The sequence below is a fragment of the Phaseolus vulgaris genome, chromosome 4 (genome assembly GCF_000499845.2).
Source record: "Phaseolus vulgaris cultivar G19833 chromosome 4, P. vulgaris v2.0, whole genome shotgun sequence".
NCBI classification, from domain to species: domain Eukaryota; kingdom Viridiplantae; phylum Streptophyta; class Magnoliopsida; order Fabales; family Fabaceae; genus Phaseolus; species Phaseolus vulgaris.
The window spans coordinates 45,074,914-45,100,196 of NC_023756.2; the positions used below are offsets into that span (position 1 = coordinate 45,074,914).

Below are 25,283 nucleotides of genomic sequence, written 5' to 3' on the forward strand. Positions count from 1 at the left end.
CATTGGTCATCTTTATTCAATTTATAATTATATTGTTTAATTTATCTCCAGTTACGCACTGATGATATTTATTTTTCTATAATATAGTGATTCCCATCTAATTATTTAAAAGAATAAAATTAAATTAAAGAAGATACAAAGGATATCCCAACCTTTTTACACTAACAAAACTACAATAAACAAGTCAAGAAACATAGGGATCACCCACTTAAGGGAGATAGCCCAGGTTCTATGCTATAAGAAACTAACCCAGGTTCTATGCTATAAGAAACTAATATAGTGATCCATATTTAAGTTTATTGTATATATATGTCACGTGATCATGATGTACATATTAAATTGAAAAATTTGCGAATGTATGAATAAATCCTCAGTATATGTTTGGAGTGAGGTATGGAGATATTTATTTATCCTGACTATTCTTTGTAATTTTATTTCAAGTCTTCTGAAAAATAAAAATTTGATTTACTCTTTCATCCAAAATTATTCTAAAAACAAGAAAAATCTGATTTATTCAATTACTATTTTGATGCAACTTAATTTATGTAATATATAGCTCACTTTTCTATATATAATCAGAAGATCTCATGATGTTCATACTGAAATAGCTATTATTAACTAGCATCACCTTCTTTGTTGCAGAATTCTATGTAATCACTACGCCAATGTCAATTCTCATTAAACCCCATAAGGTAATGCTCAAGATATAATGTTTCACTGAACCCAACTTCATTGGTGTTGCAGCATTAGTTTTCAAATGGTTATCTAGCATTACATAACACTCTTTTGAAGAATGTTATATACACAATTCATTTCATCATTTGTACATAATAAGCTCTCAAGACCAATGAACTATAGATTTCTACATTCCACAGATGACAGAAGTTACAACATTAGAGATGAAACTGTCTTCCATATGGGATGAAATTCATATCTGATAGAACAACTCTAAAATAACAGAAAAAGGGATGGAAGGTGGAATGAATACTAAAAGCTTACTGTTGAGAAAAAAAAACTTAATTCGACTGCACTTTCCAGCTGAAAATCTTGAAAGGCAGAAGCAGAACAGAAATAATAGGTGCATCAATTTCTTAGAATACTTACTGTCCAGATCATGCTTAATTTCAACTATATCAGGACTTCCAAGCAAACAAATGGAGTTTGATTTCTCTTTCTATGTAGGCATCTTCTAACCAATGTGAGTGTCAACAGCAGAACAACCTCCACATTGACTCCCTTTTCCAATTACTTCTAAGATGTCATATCTAGTTGTCTATCCATACCCGGTAAAAAAACCTCTACTTATGATTTCAACAAGCCTCTAGTGATCATTTCACGAAGAAATTTCTCTGCCTTTTCAGTCTCATCCTTTTCAAGTAGTGCACAAATCATTATTTCAAAAGTTATAGCATTGGGCATGCAGCCATTGTCTTCCATCATGGACCACAAGGTCAATGCCTCATCAAGCAACCCTTTTTTACATAGACCATTGATCATAGCAGTATAAGTGTATACATTTAAACAGTAGCCTTTAATAAGAAGATCTTGAAAGGTCTCTTGGGCATTCTCAATTCTACCCACTTTACACATTCCATCAATAAGTATAGTGCAAGTGTACATATTCGGCCGAATTCCCTTCTCTATCATTTTACTGAATAATTCAATTGCCTTATCTAGATTATTGCTTTTGCATAATGCATCCAATAAGGTATTGTAAGTGACTACATTTGGTTGTTGATTTTTATCACGCATCTCATCAATCAAAGCCCAAACACAAGAGATTCTCCCAGATTTGCATAAACCATCAATAAGAGAACTGTAAGTTACTGTATCAGGAAGAATATTCCTCCTATGCATTTCTTGAAAGAGAATCATAGCCTCATTCACTCTTTTACTCTTACATAATCCATGAATCATGATACTGTAGCTGTAAATATTGGGAGTTATTCCCATTTGGATCATAGAACTGAATACATATTTCGCATTTTCTACTTCATTAACTAAGTAATACCCAACCATTAAACTGCTAAGGGTAAAACTATTAGGGTTCGCACATGCTCTCACCATCATAGCTAACACATTCTTAGCTTGTTTTATCCTTCCTTCTTTACATAAGCCACCAATCAGTATATTATAGGTATAAACATCAGGAGAAATTTTCTTGTCAACCATTTCAGAATATAAATCATAACCTTCACTTGCAAGGTTATCCTTGAATAGAGAGTCAATAATTGTGCTGTACATTACCACATTAGGCTTGGTTGATCCACCTTCAATTATTCTGAGCAACTGGATGGCAGCTTTGGTTTCTGCTATTTTGCACAACCCATTGATCAAAGTCCCGTAAGTCACTTGGTTGAGGGAAAATCCTTGTGCTACCACCTTGTCATGAAAGTTGAGTGCTTTCTTGACCTCACCCTCAAGACAGAGACCTCTCATGAGTGTATTTAAGGTTATGACACTCGGATGATAACCGAGTTTGAGAATCTTGGAGAAAACAGAAAAAGCTAAAGTCATTTGAGATAAGTAGCAGAAACAATTGATGAGGATGTTGTGAGTGGCAAGGTCACCGTGAATTCCCTTGAGCTCCATTTGCTTAAAAAGGGAAATAGCAGTGGGAAAGTGCTTCATCTTCACAAGGGATCCCAAAATCTTCCCAAATTCGGAGAGGGGAGGAACACGGCGCCTATGAAGCATACGATGGAATTGGGAGACAGAGTGTTCAACAGTGTCATCTTCAAGTGATGAGGTCTGAGAGTGAGAATGAGAGTGAAAGAAGAAATTAGGGTTTGGAAGAGAAGAAGAAAATTTGGGATTTGAAAGAGAAGAAAGACAAAACTTCAAACTTCTGCACAGTGACATTGTTATGGAATCACTACCCTACCCTTCGTGAAACTCTTAAATAATTTTTACATATTTTTATTAATTGAGGACTTTAAAATATTATATGCTCAAACATAATTAAAACAATATGCCTGTGTGAGATGAATTCAGTTCCATTTGCTTAACAAAGGAAATAGGGAAATTGCAGTGGGATAGTGTTTTATCTTCACAACATGGCGTATATGAAACAAGCGATTGAATTGGGAGAGAGAGTGTCATCTTCAAATGAGAGTGAAAGAGGAAAGTAGGGTTTGGAAAAGATAAAAAATTGGGATTTGAAAGAGAAAAAAGACAAAATTTCGAACTTTAATTGTATTTAAAATAAATATCATCAGAGTTTCTTTTTACGATATTCTCCATTGGAAAACTTCTCCATTTATATACTCTCGTTAAAAAAAATATTGTAAGAAGCATATTTTATATTGGTGATGACATAAAGATAGAAAGTTTGTGTATCTTTTATTTTATATATAAAAATGTTTTATAATTTCATTTACTCATTTTGCAACGAATTATTTAATAACAAATATTAACTATCAGGAATTGATAGGTAGGTATTTCTCTCGAATTATTTATTTTTAATAAACATAATTTATTCCAAATCCAAAGTAACACTGTCAATATTCTGAGAGAAAAAAATAAATAAACATAGCTATCAAGCACAGTCTTGGAAGTACGAGATTAACACAACTATCATGTTACATAAGCAAATCAAAGTGACACATCAAATGAACAAAAATTCTTTATTTTTGATATACAACATGAGAACATTTTTCTTTCTTTCTTTCTATATATATATATATATATATATATATATATAATTTGTACATCTCTGCATAATTGTAACAAATTAACTGACATGGTAAACTCAGTTTTCATATCAGAGTTGTTCTATGCATCAGCATCACGACCAGAAAAGAAAGAGCCACTGCTGCATCTGGTGACAGAGAAAGGAGGTGCTGATTTGCCATTAGAAATCAAAGGAACTCTCAAGCGACGACACTGAACAATGGGTGGACTGAAAGTATTACTCTTGAACCTTGCAAACTTGGCTCTGACTCCGAGATCAAAATCCACAGCCAAGTCCTTGTGAATCCCAACATTTGCCTCCTCTTTATACTCACCAAGTTGTTTAGATTTGAGCTTAATCACCCTCTGCCCTACAAACACTGCTTGAAGGAAGGTGGTGTTCTTGTGGCCTTGGTCAAAGGGTGTCAAGCTCACCCAACCAAAACCATTATCTTTGTACCAAGCTATTGCTGTGATCCTCCTGTAGTACACTACGATGTTGTTGTTGGGGTTTCTGACTGTGACATTGACCTTGAAGTTGTAATGCAAGGTGCTGTTGCTTGTGAGGTTGAACTGTGTTAGAGAGGCATCAGTTACATGGAACTTGACACTTGAAGGAGATATGATTATCCAGAAGAGCAAGAAGGAAAGCATGAACATGAGCATAAGGGTGTAGATTGTGAAGAAGATGCAGCATAAGCTGCAGCGCGGTCTGAAAAACATGGTGTGATGATTGATAATATAAGGTGTAAGTGGTTGATGAAAGATGCATCTGATGTAACATTTTTTTCTTGTGCTAATTATTTGTAGCAGTTTGCCATTGATGGTTTCTGCGTTTTGGTTTGTTTGGTTGATCTTTTCTTGGAGATTTCCTTGCAAAATACAAGTGCACATAGAGGCGTTGACTTTTGCACCTGAATAAAGAAAAACTCAATGTTGGAGATCCCAGATCGACTAGAGATTAGATTATTTCATTGTATATAAGTGGTGCAAACCTATCTTATGAGCCAAACCTATCTTATGAGCTGATTTTATGGAGTTGAGTTAGACTTAAAGTCCACTTTGTAATATGATATCAGACTCATTTAAAATCTATCATAGCAAATATTTGTTGGCCTTATCAGGCCACCCGCTATTGGGTCGGTTTTATGAAGTTGAGTTAGGCTTAAAGTCCACTTCGTAATATGTTTGGTTAAAAACTAAAGTCTTCAACTTTTTCTAACAATAAGTTAAAGTTTGGTCTTGGATCTTCTTAAAGATATTATCAATGAGTTTCTAGTTTTCTGACCGATGTTTAGAATGTTTGGTATGTATGTATGTATTCAATTAATAGTTGGAACATGATTAATTTTTGAATTTTAAGTCGTTTTAATAGATTGTTGTGACAAAGTAAGCAGTTGAGATCTTTTTAAGATGTATATTTCTTTTAATCTGAGAAAGGTAAATCATTTCTAAAATGAACAACATTTATTATATCTTTTCTGATGGATAAAAAAAAATTACGAAATGAAATTAGACCATATTATGTTTTATGTGACAAAGTAAAAGGGGTTGTTCATTTAATAGATCATATTTTGTATTTATATCATCCAGTTTTGGGAATATGTTGCCATTTTTGCAGATCCAATTTCTACTCTGGTTTGTAATTAACAATTGGAGATTAACTTAATATTTTAGTTTTTCTCTTTTGGTCACAGACACTTAGTTTGTTATTTGTGCTATTTATTTAAGGTTCAGAGCTTTTTATTAAGAGCAAATAATGATAAAATTTTGTATGTAATGTTTGAGATATATATAGATAAAGAAATTTTATGATATATAACTGGTGAATTCTTAATTTTATATAATTTTTTTTATAAAATAAAGTTTCTATCTATTTATATATTATAAATATATTTATTTTTAGTTGTTTTAACAGTTTTTGAAATAAAATGTTTTAGTAATAATAATCAAATAATTTGATTAATAAAACAAAAAATAATAATTTTTGAAATATAACAAAAATACACACCATCGCCATAGATAAAATGATATCCAAAGAAATAAAATATGTGAGGTTCATTCATAAACAAAATATTTTTCATTCAAATTTCTCCTTCCCATTTGCAACTATTGGTAGATAGCTCATAGCCATTAATCAATAATTTCTACTGCATTTGAAAAATAAAATAATATATATATATATATATATATATATATATATATAATCCATTATGAAATCATAAAATAAATTCATTATATATGCCATTTCCGTAGAACGCGTATAGTATGAAAACCCTAAACAAATTAAGTATTCCATATTTGACATTTTAAGGTCGACCATGTCCACATCAAATGTTCCTACTGCTTTGAAAATCATTCATTATAGTTATACAAAACTTCAGAGGAAGATAAACATTACTTGATTCTCCACCTCAAATTTTCGATTCTGATATCAAGTCGGTTATGATAATATGATTCGGGTCAATATTATTGTCTGTGTTGTTGGACTTTCAAATTTTATTCTTAAAATATATATATAATTAAGAAAGAAAGGTGTTTATAAATTGACATTAATTTAAAAAATAATGTGAAATTGTGTTGGATTGGTTTTACTTTATTTCCTCGCACTTGTCATCTTGTTAATATTTTTAATCTTAATTATACAAACAGGAAACAGAGAAGGCTAGAAGCTACCTTGGTAGCATGAGAAAAAAAATCTTATTACTTGGCTCGTCCCGTATACACCTGTTGTCCATTTATTAGTCTCTTGGCGGTCTGATCTTAGACCTGATTTATTCTCTATGGACTAATCTTGCGAAGAAATCATTAAAAGAGTGCGTAATCACTCACTAATAGAGTACTCTTGTATCGAAAATGAACGGGGCTAAGCGATCTCTTGGGATGTCAAATTGATTTGGTTCCGCCTTAGAGGAAAGGACCCGCGCGAGCAGTGTTGAATGAAGCGAAAACGAGAATGTCAACTTGAGTAACGCAAACTGCCTCGAATATCCTTGTGTTTGACCCGTCCCGCATAATAAACACAGGCTAATTCGTCTCGAATAAGGATCAACCCGCGTACAACTTTTTTTTTAGAAATTCAATAAAAATGTTTGTTATTTTTTGCTATTGAACAATTGAATATAAAGAGAAATTCAATCAAAATATTTACAATTTTCACATTGTTATTGAAAAATTGAGGCAGGTTAGTACATCTCTCATCCATTTCAATTTAATGATCCAGTAAAAAAATATAGAATAAATCTATAATCTAAAAATAATTCTAAGAAAAGTATTATATATAAGAAAAATAATAATATTTAATAATCAATAAGGGAAAGGATGTATGTAGATTAATTAATTCAAATGTTCCATTGCTTAGTTGTATGGTCACCTATAAAATATTATCTACTCTCAGTACTACCAAAATCTTCCGCACTTTGACAAGGAATGATAGCAAAAGATCATGTTTTTAATTGTTTAACATAGTAGTACACAACATACAAAAACACAACTTTACCTTTTTTTTAGGTCAAGTCAGCCTGTTTCGCCCTAATGTTGGTCCGTGCGGACTTAAACGGATCAACGGGTTGAATTGATGAGTCTGTCCCAAATTGATGAGTCTGTCCGGCATTATCATCACTAGATTAGATGTAGTGAAACTATTATAATAAAATAATAATTTATATAATTACAGAATGAATGTGAAAAAGAAAGAAACTATTTATTGCTATTTTCAATCTTAATCTTTACTTTTGGATAAACAACATATGAGAGTTTGCTTTCATCATACAGTAAAAATATATATTTATGTCAGTTTCTATACAGAGAGCATGAAAGACATGTAACACATCTACATAACATAACTCTGCAGATGAAGTAATGGAAAAATTGTACAAATTAATTGACATTAATATATAGAGGTTTCATGCAGCTTCAGTATGACGATCAACAAAGAAAGAACGATCCATTCTACATTTGGTGACACTAAAAGGAGGTGATGATTTAGCCTTAGAAATCAAAGGAACACTCAAACGCCGACACTGAACAATGGGAGGATCGAAACGACTACTCTTGAACCTTCCAAATTTGGCTCTGATTCTGAAATCAAAATCGACAGCCATGTCATTGTAAACCCCCACACTTGTCTCTTCTTTGTACTCACCAAGTTGTCTAGGTTTGAGCTTAAGCACACTTTGTCCTTCAAACAGTACTTGAAGGACCGTGGTGTTCTTGTGGCCTTGGTCAAAGGGTGTTAAGTTTACCCAACCAAAATCATTATCTTTGTACCATGCTATCGCTTTGATCCCCCTATAGTACACTACGATGTTGTTGTTGGGGTTTCTCACTGTGACGTTGACCTTCAAGCTGTAATACAAGGAGTTGTTGTTTGTGAGGTTGAATTGTGTGAGGGAGGCTTCACTTACATGGAACTTCACATTTGATGGTGAGATGACTATCCAGAAGATGATTGAGGAAACTATGAACACTGATATGAGGGTGATGATTGCGCAGCAAATGTAACTGATGCAGCGGTTTTTGCAACACATGCTGTCTTCTTATTTTCTGCTGATAAGAAAGTTGATTTAGGTATTAGGGTTTAGGGTTTACGAAGATGATAAAAATGTGTGTAACACTTATTGTTTATAAGGGTATTTGATGGAGTTAGCCATTCATGGTTTTGGTGTAGCTTTGTTATTGATGGAGGTTATTTTCGCAGAGATTTCTTGCAGAATACAATGCAAATGCATAGAGGGAAGCATCGACTTTTGAAGGCCATGGTGAAGAACTTTTCAATGGTTTGATCCACAAGTAACAAGGAAACTTACAATATAAAATAATATTTGGATGTGAACAAAACAAGAAAATGTTGGGTTCTGTATTAAAACTAGGATGAAGTTGTTTCACACTTTCATAATAAAAAATAATTACTCTATAACTATTATTTTTTTTAAAATAAAATATGATATTATAATAAAATAATAATTTATTTAAATATCAAGTTAGTGTGAATGTTTCATTACTCTTAAAAATATTAAGGTTAAACATAGTAAACATGGAATGGAATAAAATAATGATGAGTAAACTTATATTTTGAGAATACGAATGCTCTTATATGTATGGTTGCATTAGATTCTAGCTATTGAATTAATATAATATATTTCTAATTTAAAAAGTAAGATTTTATTAAAAACAAATTCATAGACTCGGTTGAAAAAATATTTTTTACTAAAAAATAATATTTTCAAGATCTATGGAATAATTTAATCATTTTTCCTCTAAGAAAGCATTTATTTACTATGTCCCATACTTAATTTATTTTGATATTATATAATACAATATATATATATATATATATATATATATATGACCAACTTTGTTTATGCAAATTGAAACCTTGGACTTTAGGTATTTTTATATATTTTTCTAACTACCTAGTTTTTTTTAAAAAAATAGCCACTTGTACATTGGAAATAACTATTGTGTCCATGATGCCTACGTACTACGTTGTTTCCAACAAAAGTAACAATTCAGAGAGTTAAAAGGACATACTTATTAATTAAGAGAATATAGATTCACATCTTCTTTAAGAAAATAAGAAAATTTGACAATTCAATATATTAATGTTTTAAAGACATTTTTTATATTTTAATATAAATTGTTAATATATATTATTATATTATTAAAATAAATTGTAAAGTGAATTTATTTTGTTTTATATGAAGTTGAGGTATAACTTTTGTCATTAATTTCCACCAAAACATTCGGCTCATTCAAAGTTGATTTACTTTTTAGTAAGAACATATTCATAATAAAAAATTTCCACATGAGTTAAGTTTATGATTTTTACTACTAGTAAGAATATCATTCCTTTTCTTTTAAATAGAGATGGACCCTTCAAAAAATATTCAATAATATTAAGATGCACATGGAAAACGTTTTTAGAAAAGAATTGTGAAATATTATAAAATTGAATTGCAATATTACATAAAGAAGTGAAAGAAGTCGAGTGAAGAAAATATTAACAACAACATGAGGTCGATTTCCAACAACACAATGAGTTCCAAAATCTACATAACTAACTAGATATTTTGGTTTCTAAATGAAAACCATTAAATACCAAAAACTATTGATAAAGTTATAGTCATTAGTATAAAGAGTATGTCATCATTATTTAAGATGATGTCAATACTAAAAAACAATTGACCCAACACACCAAGCAACAAATACAAGTGCTTGAAAAAAAGAAAAGAAAAAAGGATTCAGACAATCAAGGGTAACTTCTATCTCCCATGTCACAGAAGTTCGTTGTTCCTTGCGTATTACTCTCGAGATTATGGTTGTCAGCCTTCCCTTTAAGTGAAAGGGCCCTACCCTATAAAGATAATGAATCATTTTACTCAAACAAACACCTAAAGGCCTACACACAAATCAATATTTTTCTAAAGATATTATCGTTTATGTAGAATTTCTTAAAATAAGGAGAAAGTGAACCTTTTGGAAAATTCATGGATAGGTCCTAATTGTAGAGCACACAATATCTAAATCTATTCATTTGTTGCCAAACATGCACTGATGTTTGGGTTGCAACAAGGATCTTTATTGAACAATTTTTTTACTAATGCACCATAAGACATGGTTGTCGCAATCAGAGTCATGATGACAAACGACGAACCAAAAAATAAATTTTATTAAATAAAAATAGAGAAGTAATCGTCATCATAGTTTATTGCAAAAAACTACGAAAAAAAAATAGTTTGCGAACTAGATTTGGGATCAAGGAGTTGATTATGTGTAGGGAATGTATTAATACTCCTACAACACACGTCCGAAGATGCTACTTTTAATTAAATAAATGAAACCAAAGTTTTTTTAAGAATGTTTATTTCTCCAAAAATAGAAATAGAAACACATGTTTAAAATAAAGAAAATATTTTTACTTTTTTTATTTGGACTCGATAAAGATAAATCTTAGTCCTACACATTTCCATTCATAATAGAAAATTAGGGTTTACGTAGTTCTAAATGGTAAAAACTATTTAAAAAGGAATGTTAGGGTGACCTGGGTTTTGCCAATGAAATTGCGCTTTCGGAAATGTGAAAATGTGAACCCGACAATGATAGACCTTGCTCCTATGTATTTTCGTTCATAACTAAAAATCAAAGATCACGTAGTTCTTACAATTAAATAGATTATTTGTTTGTGTTGATATTTTTTAATTTTGAAATGTTTATATTTTTTATAGTTCGTGTTTTTTTTTAATTTTTGTAGGAAAACGGTATTGAGTAAAAGATTATTCGTACGATCATGCCAATACTCAAACAGTCGTATTAACATGAGATGACATATGTGTTCATATAGATATCTAAAATTTATTTGCTTAAGCAATTTGATCCATAGTCACTGGTTGTTGAGGAGAAAATGTACATGGAGTCACTTGAGGTGTCGATTAAGAAGAGTTTGGTATGATGATCTCTAGTTGAACCCAAGGAGAATTATATGGTACTTCATTGATCGGTTTGACTACAACAACATCAATTTTTGTCTTCTTGGTCACTTTAGAAGTCAACCAATGGATTCTTCTTGAGAGCCTAGTGAGTTTCAGTCGAGTTAAATATGTGTGTAGAGTCACTTGAGGTGTTAGTTGAGGAGAGTCCAGTGTAACAATCTTTGATTGAACTCGAGGAGAATTTTGTAGTGCTTCATTTATCAATTTGGATATAACAACATCATTTTTTGTTTTCTTAAATAATTTGTAAAAGTCAATTAATAGGTTCTTCTTAAGGGCAAGTGCCCCAACCTTAGTATGAAGTTGCATGTAGTCAAAACCTTTCCTTATGATCTTTATACAAGAAAAAAAATAGTACAAAAATGAAGACAAGAACACAAAAACACTCAAGAAAATATCTTACCAAAAAATCAAATTATGGGGTCCTCGAGATAAGACACAATGAGTATACATTTGTTGTTGATCGAATGAGGAAGATTCTTGATAATTTCATTACCTATCCTCTCCTTAGGTATTGCGTTATAGACCTAAACTTACATGACTTTTGCCAATAAAATGGAAACTGAGGAGTAAAGTCTGAGTGGAATAACAATTTTTTTTTACATCTTAAAGTCTTGAAGAATTTGTTTTTAAATTTTTTAAACAATTGATGTATATATAACAAAAAGTAGACCATATTAAGCATCATTTATTGGTACCCAACTGACCTTAAAGTTGTGCTTTGGTTAGTAGAAAAAAACTTGTTTATAATAGAAGTAAGTAGAAAGTGTTGATAAAGGGGTTTGAAAAGCCATAAAAAAACCTAATGTTTTGGATGTTGACTAGGAGTCATGTTTATGGTGGTAAATAAGAGACACTCACAATCGAGTAAGGAAAAAACATTGAGTTTTTTAAAAGAGTACTTATATATGAAGATAAAATTTGCACCATTTAAATGAGGTTTTTCATATATTCCATTCTTATCAGAGCATGCCTCAATTACAATAAGCTCGACATCGTTACTACCCGTGCTAAAGGATTTAAGGAACTCTTCAACAGAGTCTCTTAATGCAACTCAAGTGCATAAGAGGCAACTTCATCAAGTACTTGAGTACTCAGGATCATAAATAAGGGGGAATTTGTTTTTTCATTTCCCCTTTTGTTTACTTGATCCAACCAATTCTACAACTTGAGAAAAAGTGTTTCACCCAATAAAGGACAATATATAAATTCGTGCCTTAATTAATGGAGAAGTATGAGTGGAATAATTAATGTTGTACCTAAATTTTAATGAAAGACAAAAATTGAGAAGCTTAATTGTTAGTTTATCCAAAAATAAGTTCTCACTCACAAACATAATATCTTTGATGTCATGTCTCTAAACACAAAATTGGTGATAAAGTGATAAAAATGTTTAATGTCTTAAAAATCACAAAACACCTTATAAAGAGTATTAATAATACAATTATTTATAAATATCTTTTGTTAGCAAAATAAATTCATTAAATTTAAACATATTTAAAAGATAAAGATGTTACAAATTTAATTAATGATAAAATTGGAATTCAAAGATTGACCCATATATTTTAGAAGGTTTCGTATAAAGAGAATACACAAAAAAAATACAAAATATACCAAACCAGGAGAAATAAGAGAAGAACGACTCCCCATTTAAGAATAAGAAATTAGAATAATAAAAAACCATAAAGACAAACAATATTTACAAAATTAAAAAAAATGATCTAACTAATCTTTAACACTACTCAAATCATTCTAATAAATAATAAATAATATGTTCTTTATAATTACATCATAATTTAGATGAATACAATGCATACTCAAGTAGTTATTTAATTAGCTTCTAAAATTAGAAAACTTATATACTTACTTGCAATGTGAGATCATAAGTAGGTTCCATTTATCATAAACATTGAACCTAATCTAAAACAAAAACAATTCAACCACTTCTAAGAATTTTTTGTTACTAAGAGGCTTAAAGAACATATCACAACTAAGAGACAATAATGTTTTATTACTCTAAGAAGCCAAAAATAACTCAATCTTGATTATTAATGGTTATATATATATATAATAAACTACACTAAAAATTATTTATATTTGAAACCAAATTCATTTTTATTTTTTTCTCTTATTATTGAATATGAAGGAATAATAATATGAATGGTCTTCACCTCTTTCTCCCTAACCCCTCTAAAACCCTCTCTCATGAATCATTATCGTTAACCCTTTCTTCGCTTCCGATTCAAATTCCTTCCGTACCTATGCCATTGATTCGCACTACTCCACCGCTTCCCTGTGCCGTTTCCACACTCACCAATGCACCACCATCATCATCTTCCACTCTCTCTGCTGCCACATTCGGTTCCCACCTTCTGCGCAAAATTCAGAACCCAGTTTTTGGATTTTCCGCAACCAGGAATCGCTCGCGTGCTGCGGTCATCCGAGCCAAAGCAGGGGCCGATTACTATTCCACCTTGAACGTAAGCCCCGGTGCCTCGCTGCAAGAAATCAAGGCCTCCTATCGCAAGCTGGCGCGCAAGGTTCCCACTTTCTCGCCTGTTTGCGTGCCAATTTTAATGGGTCGTGTTTGGTTTTGGGGAAATTGGAGCAAACTAGGGTGATTGGAATATGAGTTGTTATGTTTAGGGGAAATTCATTTCATAATTCAGCATGTTTAGATGTTTTATTGATATTAATATTGTAATTTGAGATATCTGAGTCGTTGTATGAAAATGCGTGATTAGTGATTTGGTGCATTCATTGTTACAGTAGTACACAACTTAAGGTTGTATTTGTTATTATAAAGCCTTGCACGAGGAATGCTAGTAATTAATATACTCTCTGGCAAACTCTTTCTTTCATTCATATTATACACTCTATTAAGAACGTTGTTATTGGTTAAATTTTATTAGAAACTGCAAAATTATAAGTAAAGCTCATTGAATAAGAAGTGATACTTAAAAAATTGTAATTATTCGTTTCAGTCATTAATAGAGTGTGTTATAGAGGATGATGCAATCGTTTAACAAATCAATACGAGTGTCTTCATCCAACAGCTTAAACCTTTTGGGATTGCCGCTAATGTTGCTAGCATTTTTCAACAAACCATTTATTGCCTTCACTCACCCAACAACTTGCTTTTGGGAGTATTGATTCATGACATGTTATTGTTGCTTCTATGACCTTGTTGTCTAGAATTCAATTTTTGTTGCTTACATGTTTCTTCATGAAGGTTCATTGCCAGCTGAAGGTAGGGTGAGCCTGTGTATTGTTCCCATTTTAACCTCAAAGAGCTCTTGTATTTGGGAGCATGTTAGATATAAAATGATTAGTTTAATCTTTTCGAAGAATTGATTCTTGACTATTTGGTTTTTAATTTTTGGGATCAGTACCATCCAGATATGAACAAAAGCCCGGGGGCTGAGGAGAAATTCAAAGAAATAAGTGCTGCATATGAGGTAATTCCGATGTTTTTTTTTATCATTGGTAATACTTGCTCAGGCCGGACATATTTTTAATTCATTAAGGGGCTTATTTTACATTCTTTTGCACTGTTAATTTTTTAACATCTGTCCTATTCTACTTTTTTATGATCTGAACATTGCCATTGTAATCTTTTATCTTCTCTGGGATACAAGACCGGGTTACTGAAATTTATAGATACTAATTCAGGGACAATAAATGTATGTGTAATATACTTTCATCTGTCCCTTTTTATTTTTGTGGTAACAAATTTTGCATATAGGTCCTATCAGATGATGATAAAAGATCTTTATATGATCGCTTTGGTGAGTCGGGTCTTCAACAAGAAAATGGAGGATCAAGTGGCGCCCCTGGGGTGTGTGTATATTCATCTCTTTCACTTTTTGCAATCTTAATATGAACTTGTGACACTTTTGATAATTTGATATATTTATACAGAAGTAACACGTGTCCCTTTTTTCCTTTCCCACCTCATTACTTACTGCTGATGCCTTGTGAATTAATCAGGTTGATCCTTTTGATTTATTCGAAACATACTTTGGTCGTTCTGATGGAATATTTGATGATGGTGATGAAGGGGGAATGTTCAATTTTGGAAACAAGAGAAACCGTACTCATGATATTCGGTAACTATCCTCTCAATATGTTGATTAATTTCTGTGAATTAACTATGATTACTAGACTCATTATGAGTGAGAGTTTTGAAAATTTTAGTTGTTCTTATTGAGTATTCTCCTACCCAAAGGGATTTCTCTTCCCTTGTGTATAATTAGAATTTTTTTATCTAGCAGAATATTAGAGAATGGCAAGCAGAAGGATGAGGTGTTTTCCAGAAAAAACTAATATATTATATATCCTAATGTCATAGAGCTCATTGCTATACGAAGAAATGGGAAAGGGTCATTGCATGCAGCCATACCTTTTCATAAGAAAAGAGGTTGTTTCTGGATTTGAACTCGAGACTAACTAGTCATCAAGGAACAAAATTACTGTTGCACCAAGGCTCACATTGAGTTGTTGTCCAGAAACAAAATTCAATAAAAAAAGGATAAAGAAGAACTAGCACAATGAAGCTCTCAAATATCTTGGAATGATAATTATAAAAGGCCTTGTATCATGTACCAAATATCAAGCAGATGAAGTTATGTGGTGTACAGTGAATTTCCAAAAAGCACTATAAATCTACAAAGTTAACTACTTTTTACTGTTAGAATTCTAAACTTATTATTGAAAAAAGCTTGCCACTTGCAAGAAAAAACATGTTTACCCAGTAAGAGTAAGAACTGAACAGCCTTTACCCTATTTTCCAAATCCAAATAACACTATCAAACTGCTTCATGTTTGAATTTAGATTCCAATAGGTTTTGTAGGGTTTACTATTTCTCCAACTGGATTTTAATATTGATCTTATTGTGTATCATAGGATGTAAATTTTTTTTAGCTTTCATTAAGGCCTGTAACTACAAAGAAATCTCAAAATTGAAACATGGGTAGGACTTAGATTACAAATAATGTATGAAAAAAGAGAGTTACAGCCAAAGGATAGAAATAATCCAAATGTCCAACTGTTGAACTGGGGAAAAGATAACAGAGATAAAATAACTACTGAAGGGAATATTATTGTAATTAACGAATTATCAGTGAAAGTCCCTGGATGTTTAGTATAGTGTATTATGAAGAGCAAGCACAATTTGATTGATAAATGAATACTCAGCAAATTATCAGAATCCTATGATTTAAGTAGAAAACACTTAGATGAAAGAAGATAGCCAGAGTTTATCTGTCCTTGGAAGATATTCGCATGTTCCTGCCTGTAAAATGCCAACAAATATGACCTTCATTTGATTCTAACAAATGTGTCTATAAAATTTGGCATTAACTTTATTTCATTCTGTCAATGCAGATATGACCTTAATTTGAGCTTTGAAGAATCAATATTTGGAGCACAGAGGGAGATTGAAGTTTCCTGTTTTCAGACATGTAGCACGTGTGATGGTACGGGAGCTAAGTCAAAGGATTGCATTAAGCAATGCAGAAATTGTGGTGGCAGAGGAGGAGAAATGAAAAGTCAGAGAACACCCTTTGGAATTATGTCTCAGGTAATCTAAATTAAATAGATTTAATTAGTGAGCAACTGTGTTGCCAATGATATTTATATTATCTTATATAACATGGTGATATTTGGAACATGTGATATTCAGGTTTCTACCTGCTCTAAGTGTAGTGGCCTTGGTAAAATAATCTCAGATTACTGTCGAAGGTGTGATGGCAATGGTCAGGTGCAATCTAAACAAACAATAGAAGTGGACATTCCTGCAGGAGTCAATGATGGAGACACAATGCAAATTCAAGGACAAGGGAATTTTGATAAAAAGAGGTTAGAAGGATTCCAATGAATTTTTTACTTCCAACAATGTATTATCATTCATTATACTATGAGCTGTTGGGTGAATTCTACTTGGGTTTGTCAGTTTGTTGAAAGGAAAATAGAGTTGTAATAAAGACTGTGAAGTATCTACTTTATTATCATTCATTAACTAAATATTACATTGTTTCTACATCTGAATGGTCAACTTGCCAACATTAAATGTGTAATTACTCTATCCATATTCACAGTTTTAAGCAAACTCCCCAACTCATTTACCATAAAGTCACAAATGAAGGACCCAAAGATCTCTTACAACCAATTTGAGGAACTGTCCCATTTCGTTCCTTTATTCTTAATTATCAATTTACTACTAGATTGACCAGATGTGCTGATACCATGATTTTCTATTGACGACAGATTACCTCAAAACCATTCCAGATTATCATGTGTCATGATAGAAAATGATATAACTTAATTTGAGACAAGAAGTTACTTAAAAATAAAATTGAATCTCGTTTTCTAAAACCTATTTATTTGCAACCTGGATGGTCAGATTCACTGAGAGTTCAACTTATCTAAGTGCTATTAATTTGACAATTTCATTTCAGGCAAATTACTGGGGATCTTTTGGTTGTCCTGCATGTAGATGAAAAGCAAGGAATTTGGAGAGAGGGTCTTCATTTGTACTCAAAGATTAACATTGACTTCACAGATGCAATATTGGGGTCAGTTAAAAAGGTAATATCGATTACCTTCTCTGTGCTTGTAACAAAAAAGTAACATCGTTGGGGCAAAATTGAGAATCACATTGGTTTAGATAATTATGTTATTTAGGGATTTTATGTTAATTGTGTTATTTAGAGATTTATTTTTCATTTTAAGGGATCTTTCCCCTACTTTAAGGATCTTATATATGACAAGTTATTTGATTAGGATTTTATAAGAGTTTTATAAGCCTATGTAAGTCACGTCCCTAGTTGTCTTTGGTTATTTGGTTTGATATTGATTTACCTAGAATTTGGACGTTGAGTTTAATTTAACTCCACTAAGTTGGTTTGTAAAGTGAGAATTGTTGTGAGACTAAGCAAACCCATCAAGGTTGCAATTAAGGTAGGCTAGGGGTGACTATAGGTCCACTATTATGGGACTTTTCCTAGACAATCCCTTCACACATAGGGTTATGGGCTTGGAGCACAGCAATGTAGGCAGCCCAACAATAGATCTAATATAGACTTCAATATCATTAGGGATGGCAAAGCGGGCCAGCCCGCCCCGCATTGGCCCGCTCCGCGCTTGGCCCGCAAAAATGCGGGACGGGTTGGCCCGCCCCGCAAAGTTATTGCGGGCTAGAATTCTCGACCCGCCCCGCATAAGAGCTGACCCGCAGGTTTGCGGGCCAGCCTGCGTTCTTTTTTTTTAAAATTAAATATTTATTTTTTTACATTTTGTTATTAAAAAATTGTCAAATTAAACCTATATATTTGTTATTATCAAACCTAATTTTTTTTTCTTCCAAATATAGTCAAACATCAAAACATTAAGATAAATATCAAATATCACTATTCTTCCACTTCCAAAACATTAAAAATACCTAATTCCAAAACATTAAACATAAACATTAATTCAAAAACATTAAACATAAACATTATTGACATTCTTCCATTTCAATAACATTGGATGTCACCTTAGTAGAACCTTCATCCATTTTTTCATAATTATAATCTTCCCCGTCATCTGCATATATTAAAACAATGACAATTAATTAATTAATGTTTCATAAAAATAATACAATAAAAATAAGATAACTTTTGGCTCAATTGATGGTTTGGTCATGGGTAACTTCTAAAATATCCTCTGCTTACTTCTCCTTCTCTAACTGGTGTCTTGCTCCTTTATCGTGTTTGAAATTGATTTAATTGGCATGACCCAGTTTAGGTTGTCCTGCTGCTACTAAGTGTCAATATTTTTTTCTTGCGGGTTTGCGGGCCAGCCCGCCCCGCCCCGCAACTGGCCCGCGCGGGTTGCGGGCTAATGCGGGTTAGCGGGTTGAAAAGGTCATCCCGCCCCGCGTTTTTTACTTGCGGGCCGCGGGCCGGCCCGCACGGCCCGCCCCGCTTTGCCATCCCTAAATATCATCTTAGTGTTGTGCTAAGACCCTAACTTGCTCTACCAAATCAATTTATAAGACTAGAATTGCCCATGTTTTATTTAAGTCATTTCTCTTGTAAAAGTATCTCAGTAAATATTTAGAATTATACGCCTCAAGACTAGTATTAATCACAGGTTTGCCGCAGTGGAATGCCTTTATCTATATGAGTGAGGTGCAATTGGATAATAGTAATACCCAAATTGTCAATTGTTGGGATTTCGACTTGTTAGAAGTTTATATTATCTTTCGAGCAAAAGTTGTTTATAGTTGCATCTTGCTGTAAATATATGAATCTGAATAAGTAGAGAGATCTAAGTTAAGATCTCTCAAACTCTTTTTGTCATATATTCTCTTTAAGTTGGTATCAAAGTGGGTCAATCCCGCTCCACCTGTATTGTCTGACAAGAAAGCACTTTCTGCCATCACCTACTGTCTTCGACTGCTTCTGTTTTTTTCTGGCGACCACATGATCTGAAGCTTCTCTCTAAGCGATGCCTAGCAGTGAATCCTGGTTCTCCTCAACAGTGACTTAACTAGGTTAAATTCAACAAGATTAAAAACTCATAGGTATTAGTTTTGACTTCAGTTCATTATATGAATTAGAATACTAATTATGCACACAACCATTCAATAGTTGTATATGATACAATTGAAAATTGTTTAGACCTAAATAGCCTACTGATCATAAGTGATCAACTAGAGTTGGCCTTTGACGAAATATGGATCTTGACCCACTAAAGAAATCTAACAATGGGATATCTTCGAATGAATGTTGAGGGTCATTGAAAGGATTAGTGACAAAACAAGTCATGGAGGATGATACACTCCTGGAAGATAGAATCCGAGAAGGAATACAATGAATTTCGTGAGGTATTCTTTTTTAAAATGAAGAAAATATACAATAATAAGGAACATAATCAATATCTAATAACAAGAAATATTTGGTAAGACATCTCCCTATCAAATCATATCATATCTCTTAATGAAATTAAATCATATCTCTAACAGTTCAAATGCCCTTAGAGCTGACAAAGATATGTCCATTAAAGGTATCCAGATGGCACACTTGATATTAGATGTCGAATGATGGTTATCGTGTATTACCATGAGAATATTCATACGTCATAAACTTAAGACTACCAAGGGAAAGCATGTCATGAGAGGTTTGAATATCAAAGGTCCTTTATTAATGTAAGTTAGCAGATGATTGAATACATTGAAAACCTTGAAAGGCTTGGGTTTCCATTAAGCCAATAGTATAGACTCTTGATTTTTCCTACAATCATTGCTAGAGGAAAAATGCAAACTCAGGAAGCCCAAGAGTAACCTAAAGGGAAAAAGACACCGAGACAAAGATAAGGCTTGCACCTCTATCTTAAAGCCAATGGCATGAGTGGTGAAAGAAAGAACTTGTCTTCTCTTCGGCAAATAGGACATTGAAAAGGAGACTTTGTGTAAGTCTCGAAAGAGTATGAGAAATAGGGAAGTGAAACATTCAATTTGCATCTTAGGTATTAGATATTGGATGTGGATTCCACATTTGTTTGAATTTGTCTAGTATAAGACTGAGTAAGAGTAAACCATTGGCTAAAGGTAGCGTAGACCTACCCATGTAAGTTTAGTCTCATCAACCCATTTAGAGGTAGGCTTTCTCAGACCATACTATAAACTAGGCTTGTAAATAATAGACTTTTCAAGATATATCTTGTAATGTCTAGCCAAGCCTAGTCCATTTTCACCCTTAGTTTACAATTGTTACTTAATATATTATGATCTATTAGGAGCCGATAATATTACTTTATCGATTTTTTAGATGTGATAATATACAAGTTTAATCATTCTGTAGTTCCTTTCAAGTTAGAAAAGAGTTTAAATCATTGATAAATTAAGGAATATCCTGTCATGTCTTTGAAGGTTGTTTTTACGTTAAACTTAGTATAGTTCAGGTATGAACTATCCCCTATTATAATATTAATTGAGCCATTTCTTATATGTGCTTAAAGGCAGAGCTCATATACAATTTTAAATTCTGTTTGCATTTTCAAGAATAGTTCAGTGAAATCATTCATGACATTGAGGAATATCCTGCCTGTAGCTTTTGTGTCTTTGAAGGCTTTTTTAACTTCAAACTGAGATGACTTCAGGTAGATACGGTTGAAGGTTTACGGGATCTTCATATTCCTTCAGGGATTCAACCTGGAGAATCAGTGAAGCTGTCACGTTTGGGAGTTCCAGACATGAAAAAACCGTTTGTTCGAGGCAATCATTACTTCATTGTGAATGTTCTTATTCCAAAAAATATCAGGTCTGTATTTTTCTTAGCATTGTTTCTTATATCCCCTAAGAGAGAGTTCATCACAGATTGTCCTGTTTAGAATTTTGCATGTACTAGAAGTTTCTGAGTTTTTGTTCTTCGAAAGAGGTTCCCAACAGCAGCAACTTTTAGTAAATATTTTATTCCCTTGTCTATTAGAGGCCAGAATCCTTATTGCACTTCTGTGGATTTCATTTAACGTTGCTATTGGAGAACAAATTACTCCTTGTCTTATAATCCCAGTTTCCAGCAGTTACAATAGAGTGATCATTCCACTTTCATGAGAATATTCAGAACATATTACTTCATAGTCTATTGCCTACAATACACATGATGCTTTCTTCGTAATTGAATACTTTTGTTACTTGCATATGTGTATTTATGCTAAGTTTCTCATAGTTATGATTTCCTTTTATCTTTAAATTGTGCTTGTACTAGTGGAACCGAACGTGTGCTTGTTGAGCAGTTAGCTTCACTAAGAGCTTCTAACAAAAGGGATCCACTGTCTTCTGGTGACAATGGTATTAGTTCTTTATAATCGGATACTTTTTGAAAATAAAAATATATAACAGGTTAAAATTATGCTGAACATATTTGAACCAGAAAAATTGTTCAGAATTCTCTTTTAACTGCTTTCCAGGAATACCTAAAAGAAAGATCAATGAATTCACAAAGAGGAGGGATCCAAGGGGCGATGGTTCAAGCAAGGGAATAAAAAAAGTTGACTCTCTATGGGGATCGATCAAGAACTTCTTGAGGTATATCCTAGTTGTGCTTTATGCTAATGCTGATGGAACAATCATGAATATTTTCAGATGACTATTTAGATATTGGACTTTGTAATTTATCTTAAACAAAGTAAGAAAACTACACTATCATCCTTCATGAATAACATAGATAAGACTCTTACCAATCTTTTTATGTACAGTGGAGGACAGTCCAATGAAAGGTTTGCTTCAATTAGCATGGATACATCAGCTTTAATACGGAGATATGGTGACCAAAATCCGTCTGTCCTTAATTCCTTTTTTGTTGTTTTCGTTATAACTTGGATTTTTGCCTCGATAGCAAAGTCTAAGTACTCGATGCTTCAGAAAAGATCTGAGTCCTTTAATAGAACACGGTGAAAAGAAATTAAAGGCATGCTTGGTTAGAAAAGTAGAAATTAGGGTGGGGAGTGAAAGTGGAGTGGGGTGGACAGGTTTTGATTGTTCAGACCTTGATGTTTGGTGGAAAGATGTGTAAGTGAAAAGTGGGGAAAGAATCAGTTTAAGCTTATTTTCAAACTACAATAGACTAGAATTGAGAGTAAGGATGAGTTCCACCACACTAAACACCCCAAACCATTGTTAGTAATTTTCTTCCAAAATTCTCTCCTATTCATTTTTAGCTCTAGTACACCCCTAAAACATTCTGTTTGAGCCAAGATTGCTGATTTGAACTCACCTTTAGTAACCATGGCAGGGCAATCAAATTAAACTGTTTGCTCCCATTATGCTGAGACTTCAATTGTGACCTCTTAACAATCTTTGGCGGCTTATGCCAAAACATGGTCCTGTCTTTATATTTTAAGCAGTTGAAGTTGCATTGAAATTTTCCCTTCAAGTTGACATGCAGGGTGAATCCTTAACGATAACAAATTTGCCAGAAAGTGGGGAAAAGAGTTAATAACTATGCGACTGCTTAGCACTGTTCTATATTGTCATTGGATTTGGTAATTTGTTGTAAAGTTTTTAATCTAGTTTGTTTCCATTACTAACATTTTTTAATCAAAGCTGAAGATTTAATATGACGAAATTATAAAATTTATAGTTTGTATTCAAAAAACTGCTTCATTAAATTGCGATAACAGGTGTTCCAATTCTCATTAGTGAAACATATTTATCATGATAATATGATTGATTCTGTTTTTTAGCTTCATCAAAGTGTCAATTAAGTTTCAGGAAATTTTCATGCGAAGAACTCATCCTGATGGAAAACTAAGTTTGTGTTTGGGTGCGGATTTGTAAAATTAATTTTGAATTAAATTTTGTAGAATTGATTTTGAAGTAGATTGTTATTGTATTTTTTTATTTGTAAATTTTGTAGTCAAAGGAGTTAAAAAAAAAAAATCATGCAATGCATTATCTATTTATAGTCGTCTTAATTCAAAATTAACATTGAACCAATTAAATTTCACTTTCTAAAATTAAACATATGAAAATTTACGTAAAACCATGCAGTGTTATTCTAAATATTTATTTAAAATTATATTAACTGATATTTCAAAACAACTTTGACCATTTGAAAAGGAATCTAAACATGCAGTAAATACAGCAAGAAAAAAAAGTTGTGGATGGGGTTCAGTACTTCAATAAAGTTTAAAAAAAAAGATTTAACTCTGATCTAACCATTGTTTCTTTTACAATCTGGCACATAAATGTTGGCCTTGGGTCTACTACATTCTACGAGGTGAGGTGCAGACAACTCTTTATTCTGCAGATAATGATTTGGCCATCCCTTTCATTGAACCACTACCTCTAAAGACATCAACATAACTGGTTAGTAAATAAAGCTGCATCTGAACCTCTCCACACATAACTGGTTAGTATTCTTGTACCCTCTCTGCATTTAACAATCTAGCATCAACAATTGGAACCACTCAGGACCCTTAAACATCCATCAATAAATGTCTTATAAATCAAGCTACACAAATGGAACCACTACCTCTATAGACATCACAGCACAAAGTACTTAGCTGGCAAAATAATGGTTTGAACAAATCCTGATGCAAAACTTTTCCATCTCAACTGAGATTAGACACAGTGCTAAAGCCCTTAACGTTATTTACTCACTCAAAAGCTATATAACTTTGTCACTTGCAATCATTAGGAACTTCAACAATTACCATTTTTTTAGCATTAGTGGTGGTGGTTGTGTAGGCTACTTTCCCTTTTTTCCCTCTTTGTCATTTTGTTTCTCAGTGTTATTGTATATGAGCTAGCAAGTTCATCACACATTTTTTTTTCTGATTAAGATATGCCCCCACAACTTATTTGTGTATGGTCACTCCAATTCCCACTATAAGATCATGTTCAGAAATATTCTGCGCCATTTTTTATCTATCATCAGGAAATCCACTGTAATCATATTTTGCAGTAGGGGTTTCAACCGTTTCATCTAAGTTCTGGTTGAAATTAGAAATCGATTTAATGATTCAAAAGCCAAAATATGCAAATCGCTTTAATGATTCAACCACCTCAAAACCTATAGTTTCTTTCTCTCAAAAAAAAAACCCCGTAGTTGTCAATTCCTTTATGTCGTTAAAGTCAAGTTGTACGACTTAAAATTATTTTAAATTGTGCAAATAATTAAGAATTGTAAATCTAATTGTTCATACTCTCTCAACTTACACTTACTTTTCTTTGTATTTTTAATGCACTGATATCATCATAAACCACACTCTTTTGTCATTTCTCCAACAAAATTAGTCTTTCAAATTTTAGTATTTCGTAAGAGCTAGTATTCAATAATCCTTTGTGCATTATTTTATTAGAAATGGATAGATTTATCCAATAACAATTTTGCCATCTTTCAAAGAAATTACACGAATAAGCAACAACTATTTATGATGTTTAATTGAATCAGTCTGCATTAAAAAAATATTTAGGATACCAGTCCTATGCAACTACTTAAGGCTAGATTCAGACATCTAAGTTCATGTTTGGAAATATGCTTTAAACATATTTTTAAAATAATAAATTATGTCCCTTTTATTCTAAAGCACACTTTTGCAAGAATTTTAATTGTAATATAAGCATATCTTAA

At 32.4% G+C, this 25,283-nt stretch overlaps 4 protein-coding genes across 4 annotated transcripts; 1 reads left to right on the forward strand and 3 right to left on the reverse strand.

Annotated features, from left to right (window-relative positions):
- Positions 1-746: 746 nt before the first annotated feature.
- On the reverse strand, positions 747-3,123 carry LOC137837929 (pentatricopeptide repeat-containing protein At1g62910-like). The gene has a single exon (XM_068647111.1). The coding sequence runs from the start codon at positions 2,860-2,862 to the stop codon at positions 1,303-1,305; it is 1,560 nt and encodes a 519-aa protein (XP_068503212.1). The 5' UTR covers positions 2,863-3,123; the 3' UTR covers positions 747-1,302.
- Positions 3,124-3,713: 590 nt separating this feature from the next.
- On the reverse strand, positions 3,714-4,500 carry LOC137837932 (NDR1/HIN1-like protein 3). The gene has a single exon (XM_068647115.1). It carries the CDS (start codon positions 4,393-4,395, stop codon positions 3,775-3,777), a length of 621 nt encoding a protein of 206 aa, XP_068503216.1. The 5' UTR covers positions 4,396-4,500; the 3' UTR covers positions 3,714-3,774.
- A 2,928-nt stretch (positions 4,501-7,428) lies between these two features.
- On the reverse strand, positions 7,429-8,320 carry LOC137837931 (NDR1/HIN1-like protein 10). Its single transcript, XM_068647114.1, has one exon. It carries the CDS (start codon positions 8,199-8,201, stop codon positions 7,578-7,580), a length of 624 nt encoding a protein of 207 aa, XP_068503215.1. The 5' UTR covers positions 8,202-8,320; the 3' UTR covers positions 7,429-7,577.
- A 4,972-nt stretch (positions 8,321-13,292) lies between these two features.
- Positions 13,293-23,237, forward strand: LOC137837927 (uncharacterized). The gene is made up of 11 exons (XM_068647110.1): positions 13,293-13,702; positions 14,552-14,620; positions 14,908-15,000; positions 15,153-15,271; positions 16,549-16,744; positions 16,847-17,022; positions 17,622-17,751; positions 21,307-21,467; positions 21,915-21,997; positions 22,117-22,234; positions 22,405-23,237. Exons 1-11 carry the CDS (start codon positions 13,319-13,321, stop codon positions 22,601-22,603), a joined length of 1,728 nt encoding a protein of 575 aa, XP_068503211.1. The 5' UTR covers positions 13,293-13,318; the 3' UTR covers positions 22,604-23,237.
- The last annotated feature ends 2,046 nt before the right edge of the window (positions 23,238-25,283 follow it).

What these genes read in the sequence shown, in the direction of transcription:
- LOC137837927 (XM_068647110.1), top strand. Translation starts at nt 13,319, where the DNA reads ATGAATGGTCTTCACCTCTTTCTCCCTAACCCCTCTAAAACCCTCTCT. An exon ending in CCTTTGGAATTATGTCTCAG is followed by an intron (nt 16,745 to 16,846) that starts GTAATCTAAATT and finishes TGTGATATTCAG; the next exon opens with GTTTCTACCTGCTCTAAGTG. An exon ending in TCGATCAAGAACTTCTTGAG is followed by an intron (nt 22,235 to 22,404) that starts GTATATCCTAGT and finishes TTTTATGTACAG; the next exon opens with TGGAGGACAGTCCAATGAAA.
- LOC137837932 (XM_068647115.1), bottom strand. Translation starts at nt 4,395, where the DNA reads ATGTTTTTCAGACCGCGCTGCAGCTTATGCTGCATCTTCTTCACAATC.
- LOC137837929 (XM_068647111.1), bottom strand. Translation starts at nt 2,862, where the DNA reads ATGTCACTGTGCAGAAGTTTGAAGTTTTGTCTTTCTTCTCTTTCAAAT.
- LOC137837931 (XM_068647114.1), bottom strand. Translation starts at nt 8,201, where the DNA reads ATGTGTTGCAAAAACCGCTGCATCAGTTACATTTGCTGCGCAATCATC.